At 39.7% G+C, this 20,365-nt stretch overlaps 2 protein-coding genes across 4 annotated transcripts in view; both read right to left on the bottom strand.

Moving 5' to 3' along the window:
* Nucleotides 1-20,365, bottom strand: part of RAF1 (Raf-1 proto-oncogene, serine/threonine kinase) — an 80,118-nt gene that overhangs the window by 41,879 nt on the left and 17,874 nt on the right. The window lies entirely within an intron of this gene.
* LOC112833824 (apolipoprotein C-I) lies at nt 6,529-6,897 on the bottom strand. The gene has a single exon (XM_025885197.2). The coding sequence runs from the start codon at nt 6,851-6,853 to the stop codon at nt 6,587-6,589; it is 267 nt and encodes an 88-aa protein (XP_025740982.1). The 5' UTR covers nt 6,854-6,897; the 3' UTR covers nt 6,529-6,586.

Consider the following 20,365-nt stretch of genomic DNA (forward strand, 5'->3'; position numbering starts at 1 on the left):
TATATATATATATATATATATATATATATATATATATAAAATAACAAGTGTTGGTGAGACTGTGAAGAAAAGAGAACCCTTGTGCACTGTTGGTGGGAATGTAAACTGGTGCAACTACTATGGAAACAGTATGGAAGTTCCTCAACACAGTAAAATCAAATGATGATCCACATGATCCAGTAATTCCACTTCTGGGCATTTACCCAAAGAAAACAAAAATGCTAATTTGAAAAGATAAATGCACCCCTATGTTCACTGCAGCATTATTTACAATAGCCAAGATATGAAAGCAACCCAAGTGTCCACCAAAAGATGAAAGGATAAAGAAAATGTGGTGTGTACGTGTGTACACACACACACACACACACGACTACTACGCAGCCATAAAAAAGAGAGATCTTGCCATTTGTGACAACATGGATGCATGGATGGACCTTGAGGGTAGTAGGTTAAATGAAGTAAGTCAGAGAAAGACATATACTGTACGATTTCACTTAAACATGGAATCTAAAAAAAACAAAAACAGAAACAGATTCTATATCAAGAAAACAAACTGGTGGTTTCCAGAGGAGAGGAGAGGGGTAGAATGGGCCAAACAGGTGAAGGGCATTAAGAAGTAAAAACTTCGTTATAAAATAAGTCACAGGAAAGAAAAGTACAGCACTAGGTAGTTAATATTATATTAACTTTGGTGACAGGTGGTAACTACACTTACCATGGTAAACATTTTGTAATGTATATAAATATCCATTCACTATGCTGTACACCTGAAACTAATACATTCTTATGTCAATTACACTTCAATTAAAAATTTAAAAATTTTAAAAATGAAGAATATTTAACCAGACATTTTTGTCTAGGAAAAACACTATGAAAAGTTATGAAAAATCCTACTTTGTTTTGCCTGAGAAAGCTTTTTTTTTAAATATTTTATTTATTTATTTGACAGAGAGAGACACAGCAAGAGAGGGAACACAAGCAGGGGCAGTGGGAGAGGGAGCCCGATGTGGGCTCAATCCCAGGACCCTGGGATCATGATCTGAGCCGACGGCAGACACTTAACGACTGAGCCACCCAGGCGCCCCCTGAGAAAGCTTTTTAAAAAGAAAACTTTTAAGTTTTATATAGGGAGTATTTTATACACTTTTGCATTTAAGGGGCAAAAAAAACTACCGGGTTTCACTGCTAAAATGGTAAACTGTTTTCCATAATGTCAGAATGAGGCCAATGTCACATTATCTGCCAGCAATAAATTTTTTAAACACCTTAAAGGACTATAAGACCACCTGGGTGGCTCAGGTGGTTGAGCATCTGACTCTTGATTTTGGCTCGGATCATGATTTTTGGGGTTGTGGGATCAAGCCCCACATCAGGCTCCTCACTCAGCAGGGAGTCTGCTGGAGATTCTCTCTCCCTGTCCCTCTCCAAAACAAACTAAAAAAAATAAATAAGGACTATACATGTTGTGTGGTGTCAAAAGTAAACATCAAAAAAAAAAAAAGATAGGGGCGCCTGGGTGGTTCAGTCATTAAGCGTCTGCCTTCGGCTCAGGTCATGATCCCAGGGTCCTGGAATCAAGCCCCGCATCGGGCTCCCTGCTCGGCGGGAAGCCTGCTTCTCCCTCTCCCGCTCCTCCTGCTTGTGTTTCCTCTCTCACTGTCTCTCTCTCTCTGTCAAATAAATAAAACCTTAAAAAAAAAAAAGATAAATTAAAATTGTTCATAACATATTTCTTGGTATTTATACAAACTTTTCAACTCTTACATAAAAGTATATTGTTTAAAAGAGGATTAAGTACACCATTTGAAGATAACTTTGGTAACAAAGAGTTTATATGGAATCTAATTTTAAAAGCTCATTTCTGTCCAATGATAAAAAAATGTTTTTTTAGATAACTCTCTTCATATGTACAAAATTATTAGCTTTTTTTTTTTTTTAAAGATTTTATTTATTTATTTGACACACAGAGAGAGCGAGAGAGAGAGCGAGAGAGAGAGCGAGCACAAGCAGGGGGAGCGGCAGGCAGAGGGAGAAGCAGGCTTCCTGCATGAGCAGGGAGCCCGATGTGGGGCTCGATCCCAGGACCCTGGGATCATGGCCTGAGCTGAAGGCAGCGGTTTAACCAACTGAGCCACCCAGGTGCCCCTATTAGCTTTTTTATCACAGAAGTTCCCTGACCTTAAACACTTGTTTGGTGAAAAAGCCTGAGCCCTTTTTGTGGTATAATTAAAACAGCACCAATATGGTTTCAAAAAGGGACAGAACCAGTACCCCTTTTTTTTAAGACTTTTTAAGTAATCGCTACACCCCACGTGGGGCTCGAACACACAACCCCGAGATCAGGATTCATATGCTCTACTTACTGAGCCAGTCAGATGCCCCAAGAATCAGTACCTTAACAGCCAGATTCTTCAGAGAAGAGACTTAAAAAGCTCAAGTCTCTCTTTCCTAGAGTGTAACTCAGTACGTTTTCAAACTATGGGGTATGTTCCTTTAGTTGTCAGGAAATCATTTTGGTGAGTTATGACCAGCTTTCTTCAAAAATAAGATAGAACAGGATGTATCACACATCGTACAGATAAGAAATCTTTGATTCAGATACACACACATTATAAAAATGTACATTTTGGGCTGCCTGGCTGGCTCAGTCGGAGGAGCAGGCAATTCCTGACCTCGGGGTTGTGAACTCGAGCCCCACACGGGATGTAGAGATTACTTGAATTTTTTTTTTTAAAGTACTGTTTAGTGTGGACCACTAAGTTTGAAAGCCCAGAATCCCTAGACCACCTTACATTGATTTCTCCAAATGCATTAACCCATACAAAATACATCTTCTTACCCTTGAATGATCACTTTTTTAAAGGATCCATATAGTCCTAAAGTGTCTTTCTTATCCCTCCCAATGAACTCTGTGTGTGCTAATTCTACCTTACATTTAGAAATAGCGCTCCTACTTCATGTAATTCTTCCTGTTTTCATATACTTTATTGCTATGTGTACTCAAAAAACTCAGTATATTAAATTTTCATTCATTTCTCAGTTTTAGTTATTTTGTGACTTTATTTATCATTCAAATTTACTGTGAAGATATCTACTTTAATGGACACACTGACAGCCATCTGAGACCATTCTCCAATGGCTGACTGGGTTACATGGCTAACTTTTAATATGCCATTTTTTTAGGCGTGGAGCCCAATGTGGGGCTCAATTTCACAACCCTGAGATCATGATCTGAGTGGAAACCAAGAGTGAGGCACTTAACCAACTGAGCCACTCAGGCACCCCAATAATATGCCATTTTTAAGGCATGGAAGGTATATATCCATGGTTCTTACACTCTATATATAGTCTTATTTACTAAATTAATTATTGAATTTCTAATATTCATCTCTCTCTAAAAATAGCCCTTCCTCTACTTTCTCATTTATCATTTCTTATAATGATCTTTGTTGCCATGAGGCCTTCCGTTTCCTGCCTGCTGAGATGATGTTCTTTTCGGCTTTCACAGAAAATACCAAATGAGAGTGTGGTGTTAACTACTTCACTGAATTTACTGTAGATGCCTTCCCCAATTTAAATCCTTCTCCAAAGCACATACAACAAAGATTGTACTTATTTACAATCTTGCAATTAAAAAATAAAGTCTCTTCTGAATTGTTTCAGAGATTGCAGCCCTTGTACAGTATGAAAACCTTAAAATGTACAAAGTTGGTTTCCAGAAGTCTTTCTTTGAGGGCATCCCCTCAATAGAATTTTGTATGCCTCTACTGAGGCTTTGGGTCCGTAATGTTCTTTAGGCAAAGCACCTGAAATTCTCCCTCATAAAGCCTCCCTTCTTTGCTCCCTAATCATAAAGAATTTATTACTCCTTACTTTTTCATAGTCATAATATTTAAATATATATATTTTTTAAGATTTTATTTTATTTATTTGAGAGAGAGAGACAGCGAGAGAGGGAACACAAGCAGGGGGAGTGGAAGAGGGAGAAGCAGGCTTCCCGCTGAGCAGGGAGCCCGATGCGGGGCTCGATCCCAGGACCCCGGAATCATGACCTGAGCCGAAGGCAGACGCTTAACGACTGAGCCACCCAGGCACCCCTTTAAATATATATTAACAGCACTTTCCACTTATTTACATGTCTGCCTCCCTAACTACCTGTAAGCTCCTTAAGGATTGAGTGCATGCCTTCTTTATTCTCCCAGAACTTAGTAGGACACCTGACCCACAAGAGTTACTCAACCAAGACTTCAAAACCAATGGATGGTAGTTATGGAAGCTAAAATTTATGTAAATTATTAAGAAAACAATGGTTATTTGTAAGATATAACATAAAATCAGAACCAAAAACAAGCATCCATGAAAAATACATATATTTAGCAAAGCCTGTTATAGCTATCTGAATAATAACAGTATTAGTTTGCTCTCTACTTTGCCACGTGCCAAAACTCACTAAGTAACAAGATACATCAAATATTTCTAAAATTTCTAAAAATTCTGTACCAAATAAGCAGCAGCAATAAAGATAATAATGACACTGGCTAATAACTATTGAGTTCTTTACATTTCAGTGTGTACAACACCATTAAGAACCTACAACATTATGTATAATAATATGTAGCTCTTTACATTTCAATATGTACGTAATAAGTATTAGTTCTTTACAATACCATATCATTTAATCCTCCCAACAACTCTGAGAGAGACTATTATCCTGGTTTTGAAGGACCGAAAAGGTTAAATGAAATTGTCCACGGTTACACAGAGCACCAAGAGTACTCACAAAATATCTAAGATCAAAAGCACTCACAACTTTTACCAGGACTTTATCACACCATCACTCTTCTTTTTTTTTTTTTAAGATTTTATTTATTTATTTGAGAGAGAGAGAATGACAGAGAGAGAGCACATGAGACGGGGGAGGGTCAGAGGGCGAAGCAGACTCCCCGCCGAGCAGGGAGCCCGATGCGGGACTCGATCCAGGGACTCCAGGATCATGACCTGAGCCAAAGGCAGTCGCCTAACCAACTGAGCCACCCAGGCACCCCTTAAGGCAGATAAGATCAGTGCATTTGTGAGACAAGCTCTTCCTCAGATGCGGTGCCAGATTTCAACCTTGTGGCTGCCTGCTCTAGCTTCCTGATAGCTGGCTTTTTCCTTCTACTCTGGTAACCTATTTTTTAATTATGCTTTTACTTAAAATAGGACATAATAAAAATTAAATTTGGGGAGGGAGGATAAAAGAAAAAAGTTATTCATAATCTTACTCATCCTAATACATTCTTTGGATATTATCTTCCAATAGTAGAAACAAAACACATAAATATCAGTTCAAAATCTACCTCCACCTTTTATTAGCTGTGTGGACTTTTGCCAAAATGCTTAACCTCTCCCACACCATTTTCATTCAATCATTCATGCAATAAACATTACTGAACACCCACTATGTACCAGGTGCTGCTCTAGTTGCTTAGGTTACCTCAGTGAATGAGAGACAAAGATCCCTGGTATTAGAAGTACATCTTCCAGCAGAGGGACACACAGTAAAATAAATTATGTAAGATGATAGTGGGTTATAATCACTGCTAGGGCACAGAGGCAAGTTGCAATTTATATTGGTCAGAGTAGGCCTCAATGAGGAGGTACACCTGAGCCAAGATTTGGAAGTCAGGGAGTTTGATTTGCAGATAGCTAGAAGAACATTCAAAGCACAAGGAACAGCGAGAGAGAAAACCCTAAATCCTGTGTACAAAGAACAGCAAAGATATCATAAAATTCAGTGAAGTCAAAGTACAGTTGAGGGGGGGGGGGGGCAATGCAGATAACATACTGCCTTATAGGTCACTGTAAGGACTTTACCTTTTACTGAGTGAAATGGAAAGCCACTGAAAGGTTCTGAGCAGAGAAGACACACAATCTTAGGTGTTAAAAGGACTACTGCAGCTGCTATATTGCAAATTAACTACACAAGCCGCAGGTTCATAATTATGGAGTTCAGAAGATGCCTGAGCTGAAGAATTAACTGTAAAAGAAGATAACACTTCACTGAGATATGAAAATTGTCCAATCTTTGTAAAGCACTTAACACTGTGCCTTACATATAGTAAATGACACAGTTATAGCTTCTGCCTTACACAAGGATACCCAGCATAGGAAATCAGAGAGGGTAGAAATTCAGCCCATGCTTCACTTGCTAAGCAATGTGCCTGGTACTCAGCATCAGCCTAGAGGAAGGGGATTCTCCTAATTCATACAAAGGAGGCAGCCCTTCTATCTGAGCTATAGACCTTTTGCTATTTAGCAATGGTGCCTTGGAGCTAGTAATGGCCTTAATCCTTGTCCATGTATATGCACAATTGCATTTTTTGATCCAAATCCTGTGCTACATTATTCTCTTTTCCAATTTAATTTTAAATATTTGATAATCATTTTTTTTTTTTTTTTTTTTTTTCTCTACAGGATTTTTATTGGAGGGTGGGGGTGGATATGGGCATCATGAAGTCCTCGGTACAGGAGCCAGGGCATGGGAAATTTCAGAGCTCCTTCGGTGGCGCACAGCCCAGAGGAGTGGGGGCGGCTCTCCTGGTGTTCAGGAGAAGGTAGTTTTTAGCTGCTCCTTCACTTTGTTGAAAGTCTCAGAAAACCAGTTCCGGGTCTTCGCAGGAAGGTCACTCTGCTTGATGCTCTCAATGGCTGCCCGGGCCTTGTTCTCCAGGGTGTTACCAAACTCCTTCAGTTTATCCGGGATGCGCTCCAAAGTGCTGGAGATTTCTGGGGCCGCCTGGGCGGGGGCTGGGCCTTCCAAAACCATCGCCAGAACCACCACCAAAACTGGGAGCGACAGGAAGAGCCTCATGGCTGGGGGCCGGAGGGGCACTCTGGATCAGTCGCGGGACAGCACGGTCTATTTGATAATCATTTCTGTAGTGATACTCCATTGTGTTGGATGTAATTCTTACTATTTTTAAGTCACAAATTTTTTCAAATTTTAAAATCTCTGAAATCAGAACCCATCTTACAAACAATAGTGTGCTCTATTTGTCCTGAGAACTTGAAATAAACACCTTCATATATATAGGTACTTTGCCTAACACCCTAGGAATGGAATTACTATGTAAAAAAGAATTATGTATAAGTGCTGCCACTTTCATATTTTTAGTATTTTAAAACTGGCCTTGAGTGACTTTGTTTTTAAGTTAAGTTTATTTTCTGAAGCGATTGGCCACATTTTTTCTTTTTTTTTTTTTTTTTTTTTTTGGTGGGGGAGGTTTAACCCGGAAAAGGAGGGTGGTGATGCTACTTCAACTTCTTAGAAGGGACAAAAGCTTCTAGCATATGAGCTGCCGAAGCAAGCACGTGACAAAAGCTTCTAAAGGTTTAAAAAGGGTAAAGATACAGATTGATAAAGCCAACATCAGTAGGTGAAACATTTGTAAGAATTTCATACCAGGTCAGCTTTCCATCAGCAGGTTAAGTATTGAGTGAGATTATTTTGTGTTTTTTTATACTCCTTCAAAGAAAAGTTGAATTCAGTAATGGCCTAGTCCCCAAAGAGCTCTCTGAACCCCTTCTAATAAGACGGGTTTATTCCTGGAAAAGGTAAAATGGAAGGTCTCTAGAGTGGGAGATGCCAGGTACAGGTGAAAGCATTCATGCCATTCTGAAAACAATGCTAACTGAATGCAGAGACCAACAGTTTCTTCCATAGCTGGGCAACCAGGCCCAATGAAACTGACATGAGTTCCCCTGCCTTACACTGAACTCAAAGACACAAGCCTAACCCACTGCACTCAAAGATTCCAATCAGCTGTTTAATCCTATCCTTTTAAAAATAAAAATACAGATTGCTAAGGATTACCAGACATTTCAGGAGAGCCTCTAACATGGATGATAAAGACCAAAACACACAGAGAAAAAAAACACAACTAAATGACTTGAGCTCTCAGATTAACTGGAGTTATCAGAAGAGAGCCCATCAAATGCCTAGCACATTAAATTTTACAATGGAAGACCAGAAGATCCTATAAACTTCTAGAGAAAAAATACAAAGCTTTCAGGAATAAGAATGGCTTCAGGGGAGCCTGACTGGCTTAGTCAGACTCTTGATTTTGGGGTCGTGCGTTCAAGCCGCATATTGGGTGTAGAGATTACTTAAGAATAAAATCTTTTATTTTTTTTTTTTGAAGATTTTATTTACTTTTGCGAGGGAGAGAGTAAGAGCGTGCGCGAGAGAAAGAGGAAGAAACCGACTCCCCAACAAGCTGGGAGCCTGATGTGCGCCAGGACCCTGGGATCCTGACCTGAGATGAAGGCACTTAACTGACTGAGCCACCAGGCGCCCTAAAATCTTTTTAAAAAACGAAAAAAAGAATGGCTTCAAATTTCCCAACACTGGAAGACATAATGTAGCAAAGCCTCTAAATTCTAAGGAAAAATTATCTCCAACTTAGAATAATCAGCCAAACTATCAATAAAGGTAGGAGAGACCTATTTTCAGACATTCAAAATTACAGAATGTTTAATCTTCATGATCCTTTTCTGAAGGAATTTGTTAGATGAGTAATAGTAAATCAACAAAAGAGAAAAGGTTGAGATCTAAGAAATGGCATCCACACAGGAAAGCAAATGGAATCCCCAGGAGGCCAGCGGAGGGAAATCCCTAGATAACAATTGTGCATCAGGGGACAAGAAGCCATAATTACGGGGTGCCTGGGTGGCTTAGTTGGTTAAGCATCTGCCTTCAGCTCAGGTCATGATCTCAGGGTCCTGGGATGTAGCCCCACATCAGGCTCCCTGCTCAGCGGGGATCTGTTTCTCCCTCTCCCTCTGCGCCACCCCCCGACTCAGGCTCACTCTCTCTCTCAAATAAATAAAACCTTAAAAAAAAAAAGCCATAATTACATGATTAGCAACCTCAAACTACCACCAACAGCCATCATCCATACAATTGCTTCTTCTTTTCTTCAGAGAATTGAGAGAGAAAAAGGGGGAAAGTTCACATTTTTAAAGTTCTACATGATCCTATATCCCTTTAAGTACACTCTTGTAGAGGAGATAGTGAGACCTGGGTCTTGAGAAACTCTAGGTAGTTGAACAACATGAATAAAAGGGTCTTAACAGCATAGGGTTTCCCAAAGCATAGCAACATATTATTCATGGTTTATAAAATGATTTTAGGAAACTTGTGGACATGACATAAAATAACACCCCATAAAGATCATGGTAAGGAAAAAGTTTCAGTTTGGTATCTTTAATACTTCTTTAGCACTTCCTAATCTTTTTTAATAAAAAATTTAAAAAAAGATTTCCAACTCAAAGCCACTGACAGACCATAATATCTAACTAAAAATTAATACTGTTGTTTCGTTAGAACAGCAGCAAAGGAATCTAGTACTACATGTGATTCCTATTCTAGCAACTTCTTCTGGGTTCATTATGACTATGTATTTTGAAAAGTGCTTTTAACATGGTTCTCCCCATTTTTGCAAAAAAGAAATCAACATGTGATACTGAGTCACATCCATTCACCCTCAATACATCACTACATCTCCAGCAAAGAAAATTGCACCTGCTTTGCCTCTGCATTCAGGATGATGTTATCATTCAGCCCTTAACTCTGTGACTCAAAGTTCTAAAAAAAAGTTAAAGTTCTATATTTACTATGGTATATATTTATTAAGAATTTAAACTGTCGCGGGGTGCCTGTGTGGCTCAGTCGTTAAGCGTCTGCCTTCGGGTCTCATGGTCCCAGGATCCTGGGATCGAGCCCCACATGGGGCTCCCTGCTCGGCGGGAAGCCTGCTTCTCCCTCTCCCACTCCCCCTGCTTGTGTTCCTGCTCTCCGTCTCTCTCTGTCAAATAAATAAAATCTTAAAAAAAAAAAAATTTAAACTGTCGGGGTGTCTGGGTGGCTCAGTTGTTGCACCTTCAGCTCGGGTCATGATCCCAGGGTCCTGGGATAAAGCCCTTCATTGGGCTCCCTGCTCAGCGGGAAGCCTGCTTCTCCCTCTCCCACTCCCCCTGCTTGTGTTCCCTCTCTCGCTGTCTCTGTCAAATAAATAAATAAAATCTTAAAAAAAAAAAAACTTAAACTGTCTTTTGAACTATGCTAATATTTACGTTCGCATTTACATTTACATTAGGAGTCTTAAATTGAATCTGGTCTGTCCTCATTTTACCTACAAGCCCTGTTATTTTTGGTGTATAAATCGATATGCCAAAATGTATGGATTTTCAGTAACATTTATTGCATTGTGGCAGGAATGCCTATATTGGTTTTCTATATATGGTAATGTTTTAAAGTTTCCTTTAAAAAATAAATGTACTAGGGCGCCTGGGTGGCTCAGTTGGTTAAGCAACTGCCTTCGGCTCAGGTCATGATCCTGGAGTCCCAGGATCGAGTCCCACATCGGGCTCCCTGCTCAGCAGGGAGTCTGCTTCTCCCTCTGACCCTCTTCCCTCTTGTGCTCTCTATCTCTCATTCTCTCTCTCTCAAATAAATAAATAAATAAATAATCTTAAAAAAAATAATAAAAAATAATAAATGTACTATAAATGTACTTAATTTTAAACATGAGCTATTTAAAATATTTAGTAATACAATAGATGAGTCTCTGTTCTAGTAAAAGGTAGTATGTAAATAAAGTTGGTGAAACACTAGTCTAGCAAAGGCAGTATATTTTGTTTACTGAAGTATATTTGATCATACAATATTAATTTCAGGTATACAACATAGTAATTCATTATTTACATATATTAGGAAATGATCATTCTGTAAGACTACTTACAGTCTGTCACCATTCATAGTTTTTACAGTATTACTGACTATATTCCCTATGCTATACACTACATCCCATATCTTATTTATGACTGGAAGTTTGTACCTCTTAATCCCCTTCATCTATTTGGTCCATTCCCCCACTCCCCTTCCCTCCAGAAACCATTGGTTTGTTCTTTATATCTATGAATCTATTTCTGTTGTTTTGTTTGTTCATTTGTTTTGCTTTTTATATTCCACATGTAAGTGAAATCATATAGTACCTGTCTTTCCCTGCCCGACCTATTTTACTTATCATAACACCCCCTAGGTCCATCCATGTTGTCATGAATGGCAAGATTTCATTCCTTTTTATGGCTGTGTAATATAATATCTCTGTGTGTGGGCGCACATGCACATGCCACATCTTCCTCATCTATTCATCTGCTGATGGACACTTAGGTTGCTTCCATTATCTTGGCTATTGTGTAAACAATGCTGCAATGAACATAAGGGTGCATGTCTTTTTTTTTTAAGATTTTTTATTAATTTATTTGACAGAGAGAGACACAGTGAGAGAGGGAACACAAGCAGGGGGAGCGGGAGGAGGAGCAGCAGGCTTCCCGCGGAGCAGGGAGCCCGATGTGGGGCCCGATCCCAATCAGGACCTAAGCCGAAGGCAGACGCTTAATGACTGAGCCACCCAGGCGCCCGCATGTCTTTCTGAATTATGTTTTCATTTTCTTCAGATAAATACCCAGAAGTGGTATTGCTGAATCATTTGGTAGTTCTATCTTTAATTTTTTAAAGAACCTCCATACTATTTTCCATTCCCACCAACAAAGTATGAGGGCTCCCTTTTCTCCACATCCTCACCTACACTTGTTAATTCATGTCTTTTTGATAATAGCCATTTCTGATGGCTGCGAGGTGATAATCTCATTGTGGTTTTTTTTTTTTTAAGATTTTATTTATTCACTTGAGAGAGAGTGAGATAGGGAGGGTAAGAGAGCGAGCGTGCGAGCCTGGGGGTGGGGGGCAGAGGGAGAGGGAGAAGCAGAGTCCCGCTGAGCAGGGAGCTTGATGCGGGACTCAATCCCAGGACCCTGGAATCATGACCTGAGCCGAAGGCAGATGCTTAACAACTGAGCCACCCAGGCGCCCTCTTTCTGTGGTTTAGATGCGCATTTCTCTGATGGTTATATCGAACATCTTTGTCTAAAACAGGCAATACATTCTTTAAATACATGAGCTTGTACTTTGCCATTACTTATCTGTCAGGCTTTTAAGCAAGTCTGATCATCAGTAAAATCCTAGCAATCAAATCTAGAGCTTTTCTCAGCCTAATGCTCCTTCTGCCTTGCTCCTGAAGAGCCTTTCATTCCAGTTATGGAATGAGTAAGTCACGAAGATAAAAGGTATAGCACAGGGAATATAGTCAACGGTATTATAATATCATTGTATGGTGACAGATGGTAGCTACACTTGTGGTAAACATAGCATGACATATAATCACTATGCTGTACATCAGAAAATAATGTAACACTGTGTGTCATCTATACTTCAATAAAGAAAGAAAGAAAATTTAAAGACAGACAGACAGACTTCCATTATACTGCACTTCCAGGGGTTTCTTCTGTCTCCAGTTGTATCTCTTAAGAGCTATCTGTTTTACTGGCTTCTATTCTTCCTCCTGCCTCAACCATGGAGGTACTGCAAGGTTCTCCACTATACTTTCCAATGTACCACAGCCTTTCTACCCTGAATTACTGCCTCCATTAGTGAAAAGTGTGCTGGACAACTCTATGTTGTTTCTCAAACCCACACTCCTCTCTGGAGAACTTCCTTCCTTCACCCACAGGAATAAGCCCAGAGCAGCAACCTTGTATGTTCATATTCATGATCCTGTCCCTCTAGGCCCCCCTACAACGGAATGTAGCAAGGACCCAAGCTAGGGACTGGATATGAAATTCAGAGACTAGACAGAATGGTCCTTTGAACTGAAAACATGTAAACTCGGGCGCCTGGGTGGCTCAGTCATTAAGCGTCTGCCTTCGGCTCAGGTCATGATCCCGGGGTCCTGGAATCGAGCCCCGCATCGGGCTCCCTGCTCGGCGGGAAGCCTGCTTCTCCATCTCCCACTCTCCCTGCTTGTGTTCCCTCTCTCGCTGTGTCTCTGTCAAATAAATAAATAAAATCTTTAAAAAAAAAAAAAAAAAGAAAACGTACACCCATGTAGGTTCAAAACAGTAAGAGCCAGTTTACTGTTGAGATGGCAGTATTCTCCAAACTTATCTATAGATTCAACACAATTCCTACCAGAATATGCTTCTTCATAAAAATTGACAAGCTAACCCTAAAATTCAAATGGAAACTCGAGGGACCCAGGATAGACAAAACAATCTTGAAAAAGAAGAACAAAGCTGAAGGACTCACACTTCAATTTCAAAACTTATTACAAAGCTACCATAATCAAGACCGTGTGGTACTGGCATAGAATAGACATACAGATAAGTGGAAGAAAACTGAGAAAGGTGCCAAATAATTCAATGGTCACAGCAACTGGATATCCACCTGCAGAAGAATCAAGGTGGGCCCCTACTTCACAGCGTATACAAAAATTAACCCACTGGTTCAAGACCTAAATTTAAGAGCTAAAACTCTGAAACTATAAAACACTTAGGAGGAAAGACAGGAATAAATCTTCATGATCTTGGATTTGGCAGTGGCTTAAGATACAACACCAAAAGCACAAGCAACAAAAGAAAAAATAAATAAATTGGACTTCATCAAAATTAAAAACTTTTGTGCTTCAAAAGACACCATAAAGAAAGTGAAAGACAACCCACAGAATGGGAGAAAATATTTGCACATAATATATCTGACAAGAGATTTGCATATACAATATGAACATTGAACATTCTAGCGAATATAGAAGAATTCCTACAACTCAGTAATTTAAATGACAACCAAATTTAAAAATTAGGCAAAGAATCTGAATAGACATTTTGTCAAAGAAGATATAGAAACAGCCAAAAAGAACACAAAAAGATGCTCAACATCACTAATCATCAGGAAAATGCAAATCAAAACCACAAGATACCACTTCACACCTATTAGAATGGCTATTACCCAGAAAGACAAAAAGAAGTGTTGGCAAGGATGTGGAGAAATTGGAACCTTCTATGCAGCACTACTGGTAGGAATGTAAAATGGTGCAGCCACCAAGGAAAACAGTACGGCAGTTCCTCAAAAAATTAAAAACAGAATTACTCTGATTCAGGAAGTCTACTTCTGGATAGAACCATAAGAACTAAAAGCAAAATATACACACCCCCATGTTCACAGCAGCATTAATTCTAATAGCCAAAAGCTGGAAACAATTCAAGTGTTCAAAACAAAACAAAAAACAATTCAAGTGTTCACAAGACCCACAAATGGATAAATAAAATGTAGTACATCCAAACAATAAGATATTACTTAGTCATAAAAAAGAAATGAAGTACTAATACATGCAACTCTTGATCTCAGGGTCATGAGTTCAAACCCCACACTGGATGTAGAGCTTACTTAAAAAATAATAAAAATAAAAATAAACAGATATTGTATGATTCCACTTACATTACATACCTAGTCAAATTCATAGAAACAGAAAGTAGAATTGCAGTTGCCAGGGGCAGCAAGGGGAGGTAGTACTGGGGAGTTCAATGAGTGTGGAGTTTCAGTCTGGGATGATGAAAAAGGTCTGGAGATAGTGGTGGATGGTTGCAGAATGTGTATGTACTTAATGTCACTGAACTATATACACAAAAATGGTTAAGGTAGTACATTTATGTTATGAGGGGCGCCTGGGTGGCTCAGTCGTTGGGCATCTGCCTTCGGCTCGGATCATGATCCCAGGGTTCTGGGATCGAGTCCCACATCGGGCTCCCTGCTCTGCGGGAAGCCTGCTTCTCCCTCTCCCACTCCCCCTGCTGGTGTTCCCTCTCGCGCTACCTCTCTCTCTCTCTTATGTGTGTCAAATAAACAAATAAAAATCTTAAAAAAAAAAAAAAAGTATCCTCCTGTTACTTGCAATATTTCCAAATAAAACCCAATAAAAATTATTCTTTTCTCTTCCAAAAGACTGCCCAGAGCAATAAAAAACATCAGGCTTCTCTCTTTCCTACAGACTGGAATTACAGGCCTTTAAGTTGCACTTGTAGGTTATTAGAACCTTAGACAGCAGCATTATTCCTACTAGCAAAAACGCCCAATCAATGGAGGAATGGATATCCAAATGATGCAATATTACTCAGACATTAAAAAGAATGAAGTACTGATACATGCCTCAACATGGATGATGAAATAAGTAGATCATAAAAAAACCGTAATACATGATTCCATTCATATAAAAGTCCAGAACAGGTAAGCACATAGAGATAGAAAGTAGATCAGTGGTTGTCTAGGGCTGGGGAGATAGAGAGGTTTGGAGGGTTATAGCTAAAGGGTTTCTTTATGGGGGTGATGGAAATGTTCTAAATTTGACTGTAGTAATGGTTGTACAACTGTTAATATATCCCCAAAAAACTTAATTATATACTATCTATGTATATAAAGGTGAATTGCATGATATGTGAATGATATCTCAATAAAGCTGTTACCTAACAAAAAGGCAGGTCTGCAATAACTCAGTAGTGGCCATCTGGGTTTCTGAACTATTTCCTGACTCCACTCTCACATACATCCTGCAACTTTTCTTGCCCCAAAGCCCAGTATGCACCCACAAGATTCACTAATCTAGTTTGAAAAGGATACTGTTCCTTGCACCTAAATGTCCTAAGAAAAAACATTTCTATCCTTAAGAAGTAAAAGTATGAAGAGCAGTCACTCAAAAAAATATCTGCTAAATAAATGAACAGCAGGGCGCCTGGGTGGCTCAGTCGGTTAAGCCACTGCCTTCGGCTCAGGTCATGGTCCTGGAGTCCCAGGATCGAGTCCCGCATCGGGCTCCCTGCTCGGCGGGGAGTCTGCTTCTCCCTCTGACCCTCTTCCCTCTCGTGCTCTCTCCCTCTCATTCTCTCTCTCTAATAAATAAATAAAATCTTAAAAAAAAAAAAATAAATGAACAGCAGCAGCAATAATCTGACTGCTTACTACATTCTGAGGACCAAACTAAGCAATTACTTAAGAAGTAAGGAAAGGTACTGGGTTTGAAATCCAACTTTATGGGGCACCTGGGTGGCTCAGTCGTTGTGCATCTGCCTTCGGCTTGGGTCATGATCCCAGCCCCGCATCAGGCTCCCTGCTTGGCGGGAAGCCTGCTTCTCCCTCTCCCACTCCCCCTGCTTGTGCTCCCTCTCTTGCTGTCTCTCTCTCTCTGTCAAATAAATAAATAAAATCTTTGGGAAAAAAAAAAAGAAATCCAACTTTACTACTTACAGGCTTATCTAAACTTGGGCAACTTTTTTTTAATTTTTTATTGTTATGTTAATCACCATATATTACATCATTAGTTTTTGATGTAGCGTTCCATGATTCATTGTTTGTGCATAACACCCAGTGCTAGGCAACTTACTTTTAAACTACCTGGGTCTCAGGTTCCTCAGCTATAAAATAAAAACAGTAATAATACAAACTACCAAATCACAGTGAAGAATAAGATAATGTATGTAAAGTACCTAGCTTAGCGTCTAGTACATAGCACTCTGAAAGTGAGCAAAAACTGTGCACCTCTTCTATTACAAATTTTTCAGGTGGGAAGCTGAACTTACTCAGTTTGGGGGGGTGGTATATTATGCTCACTAGCAAGCTTAAAAACTAGAGCATCATTTAACGGCAGGTATGGAGGTTAACTTGAGACCTCTGAGAGTTTTAACTTCTGTTAACCCCTGAGAGTTTTAGTGAATTCAAGAACTCCCAGAAAATGAATACAGAATCTTGTGCATGTGTGCATTTACATCTTTTGGGGAGCATCCTTAGTTTTTTTTTTAAGATTTTATTTATTTTTGAGAGAGAGTGTGTGTACAAGCAGAGGAAGAAGCAGGCAGAGGGAGAGGGAAAAGCAGGTTCCCTGCTGAGCAGGGAGCCCGGTGTGGGGCTCGATCCCAGGACGCTGGGATCATGACCCGAGCCGAAGGCAGACGCTTAACCATCTGAGCCACCCAGGCGCCCCGAGCATCCTTAGCTTCTATAGACAAAATACTGAAAGCACTGCATGATCCATAAGGAATCGAGTATCACTAGGAGAAGGATCAGCAGCAATTAGAAACCCTTTGACCAGCTCTTCCCTTTGCTCATTTCTATGACTTGCTGTTTTATATGCCAGTAACAGTTTTTAACAGCTCAAGTATATTTACCCATTATACTTTTATGGAGATTAACAAATGAGGTGGGGGATATATTACATATTATTTAGCTGTAGTAAAACTATACACTCTACTGCAAGGTAGAAATATTATAATAACGAGATACAAATGAGACAGAGCAGCACATTCTACAACAAAGAAAACTGAAACAATGGTGGGGAGAAGCTTATTTCAAGAAAAAAAGACACTTAACTATTATTCCTCTAAACTGTAAGTTCCCTGAAAGCAGGAACCAATCTTCAGCTCCTTCACCTAGCATGGGGTCTGGCAGAGTAGGTGCTCAAACATAAACTGAATAAATGAATAGATGAGCAGCTCAACCAATACTTGCTGACAAATTTAATTCACCTGGCAGCATACACTTTTACCTTATTTTCCTAAGTACAGGCTCCCAGATATTTGAAGTGAATTATAGGTGGTTTAGGGGTAAGCTGGGTGCTATTACTTAAAAGTTTGAGTTGCAAGTAACAGAAAACCCAACTCAAACTGCATGAATAAAAATAATTTACTTGGTCATTTAACTAACAAGACCAAAGGTAGAATGGCTTTAGGAAAGCCTGGTCCAAAGATACCACTAAAGATCTAGTTTCTTCTGCTTTCTTCTCTCTGCCTTCCTTGGTGTTTGTTTTGTTCTAAGGCTAGCACTCCCCCATGCCAAGCCATAAGTATCAGTGACTACAAGCAGATTCTGAGAGCTACAGGCATTCTCATCTAAGTCTAGGAGGTAAATTGCATTTCTCAAGGAAGCTCTCTGGAATGAGGAACTCCCTAACATGACTTCACATCTCATTGACCTTCAGAGAGTCACTGTGAGCAAATCATTACGTCCAAATGGCTGGGCTTTACTGATTGTTTTAAGCTAATCAAACTCTCCCCTAAACCTAAAGATGAGGTCAATGTCATTAAAACTAAATGGCTGTGGGGCACCAGAGTGTCTCAGTAAGTTAAAGCGTCCATCCAACTCCTGGTTTCAGCTCAGGTCACCTCGTGGGTCATGAGATGAGTCCCTCATTTGGCTCAGAAGGGAGTCTGCTTGAGATTGTCTCCCTTTGCTGCTTTTTCTCACTTGTGAGTGCGCAAGTGCACACGCTCTCTCAAATGAATAAATCTTAAAAAAAAAAAAAAAACTGAATGGCTATGTAATAGGGAATAAGGGTTGACAGATCCTCAGAGAAAAATATGGGATACCGTTACACGAAGGGGGGTGTGTGAAAGAAACAAACAAGTGGTCTACTTCAGTAGTTTACAGGTGGCAATTACCGAAATCAAGGGATTAAAGGAGGGAATTCATAGAAATATCCTTAAACTGGCCTACTGGGCATATTCTTAAATGGTACAACCAAGGGGTGCCTGGGTGGCTCAGTTGATTGAGCATCTGCCTCTGGCTCAGGTCATGATAACAGGGTCCTGGGATGGAGGGATCAGGCTCCCTGCTCAGCAGGGTGTCTGTTTTTTGTTTTTTTTTAAGATTTTATTTATTTTTTGACAGAGAGACACAGCGAGAGAGGGAACACAAGCAGGGGGAGTGGGAGAGGGAGAAGCAGGTTTCCCGGTGAGCAGGGAGCCCAATGCAGGGCTCGATCCCAGGAGCCAAAGGCAGATGCTTAACAACTGAACCACCCAGGCGCCCCAGGGTGTCTGCTTCTCCCTCTGCCCCTCCTCCCACTCATGCTTGCACTCTCTTGCTCTCTCTCTGAAATAAATAAAATTTTAAAAATAAAAACAGTGTCTAGCATACAGCAGCAGGTCCTTAAGACATTTCCTGAATAACAAATGCTGGCAACTGAGTCCAGTGAGTGCTGAGTTCTATCAAATCATCAGTGCAGTCATTTATGAATCACACTATACTGTACTAAGGGGCTATACTCTTAAGACTAGAACACTGACAATTGTGGAATTCTACAACTGTAAGAATATGCACAATACAACCGTTGACTGGCAGTCAGCTAAAGTCATATGAGCTCATCATACAGACTCCAAAGAGACAAAAACCAGCTGTTAACACCCAACTGAAGTCATTATGGAATTCTATAATGCTGGACTTATTTCCAAAGTTTGATTTACCAGTGTTGTTTGGCATTTCTCTTCACAGTTGTTTTATTTTAAAAATAAAACCAAGCACCATTCTTGTTCACCTGCTCTGGCACATGGAATTAAACATTTCCACCTACACATATATCCAATTTGTTCACCTGCTCTGGCACACGGAATTAAACATTTCCACCTACACATATATCCAATTTGTTCACCTGCTCTGGCACACGGAATTAAACATTTCCACATACACACATATCCAATTTGTCCTAAATACACACCACTGAAGTTAAAAAGTGGTTTTAAACCATAGTGCCCCTACTAAAGAAATGCAGAACTGTGTTTTTAAACATGCAGAAGATCACATAGAATGCAAAAGAATGTCTAGAAAAAGAAGGACTTCAGATGTGGGAGTGGGAAGAGTTCAGCTTAAAGAAAATACAATAATCCCCAAATATACTGGGTACATGTCCCAAAAAAACGAATGCTTTCTTAAGCATAACCATACAATGCTAGTTATAGTTTAGATTCTTGATGTTAATTTAACACGTTCTTCATATACATATGCTGTCAACCACAAAACCAACCATTCAGTAAAATTAAGGAGAAAAAATAAACAATTCCCAGAACATGCAAAAGCTAAAATTTGGGGAAGCTGATACATTTTCACATCATGCTTGCAAATGACTCTATAATCGGATAGCAGTCACTACTTTCCCTGTATCTGCTATGGTTCAAATAGCACAGGCCATTAACAGGAGTCCTAAGAATAATTCTTCTTCATTTTAGTAAAAGGATAAAACCAATTTTTCTGTGAATAAAAACAAGGGACTGTTGGGGCGCCTGGGTGGCTCAATCGTTAAGCGTCTGCCTTCGGCTCAGGTCATGATCCCAGGGTCTTGGGATCGAGCCCCACATCGGGCTCCCTGCTCTGCGGGAAGCCTGCTTCACTTCTCCCTCTCCCACTCCTCCTGCTTGTGTTCCTCTCTCACTGTGTCTCTCTCTGTCAAATAAATAAAATCAATCTTTAAAAAAAAAAAAAAACAAGGGACTGTTGAATGTCAACAGTTTAATCGGCTGGAAGCTAATTAGCTGATTTCTATAGCTCATCATATATTTCTCAAACTCCTTCTTGAATAATTAAAAAATACAGGAATGTTAAGAAAAACAACTTTTACAGTAAATTCATATTTTTTTTTAAATCAGGAATACGGGGCACCTGGGTGGCTCA

This window comes from Callorhinus ursinus, unplaced genomic scaffold (genome assembly GCF_003265705.2).
Source record: "Callorhinus ursinus isolate GAN/ISIS: 27379988/994484 unplaced genomic scaffold, GSC_fseal_2.0 scaffold15, whole genome shotgun sequence".
Taxonomy (NCBI): domain Eukaryota; kingdom Metazoa; phylum Chordata; class Mammalia; order Carnivora; family Otariidae; genus Callorhinus; species Callorhinus ursinus.

Bases quoted from the DNA above. Each gene is read 5' to 3' on its own strand.
- LOC112833824 (XM_025885197.2), bottom strand. From the start codon at position 6,853: ATGAGGCTCTTCCTGTCGCTCCCAGTTTTGGTGGTGGTTCTGGCGATG.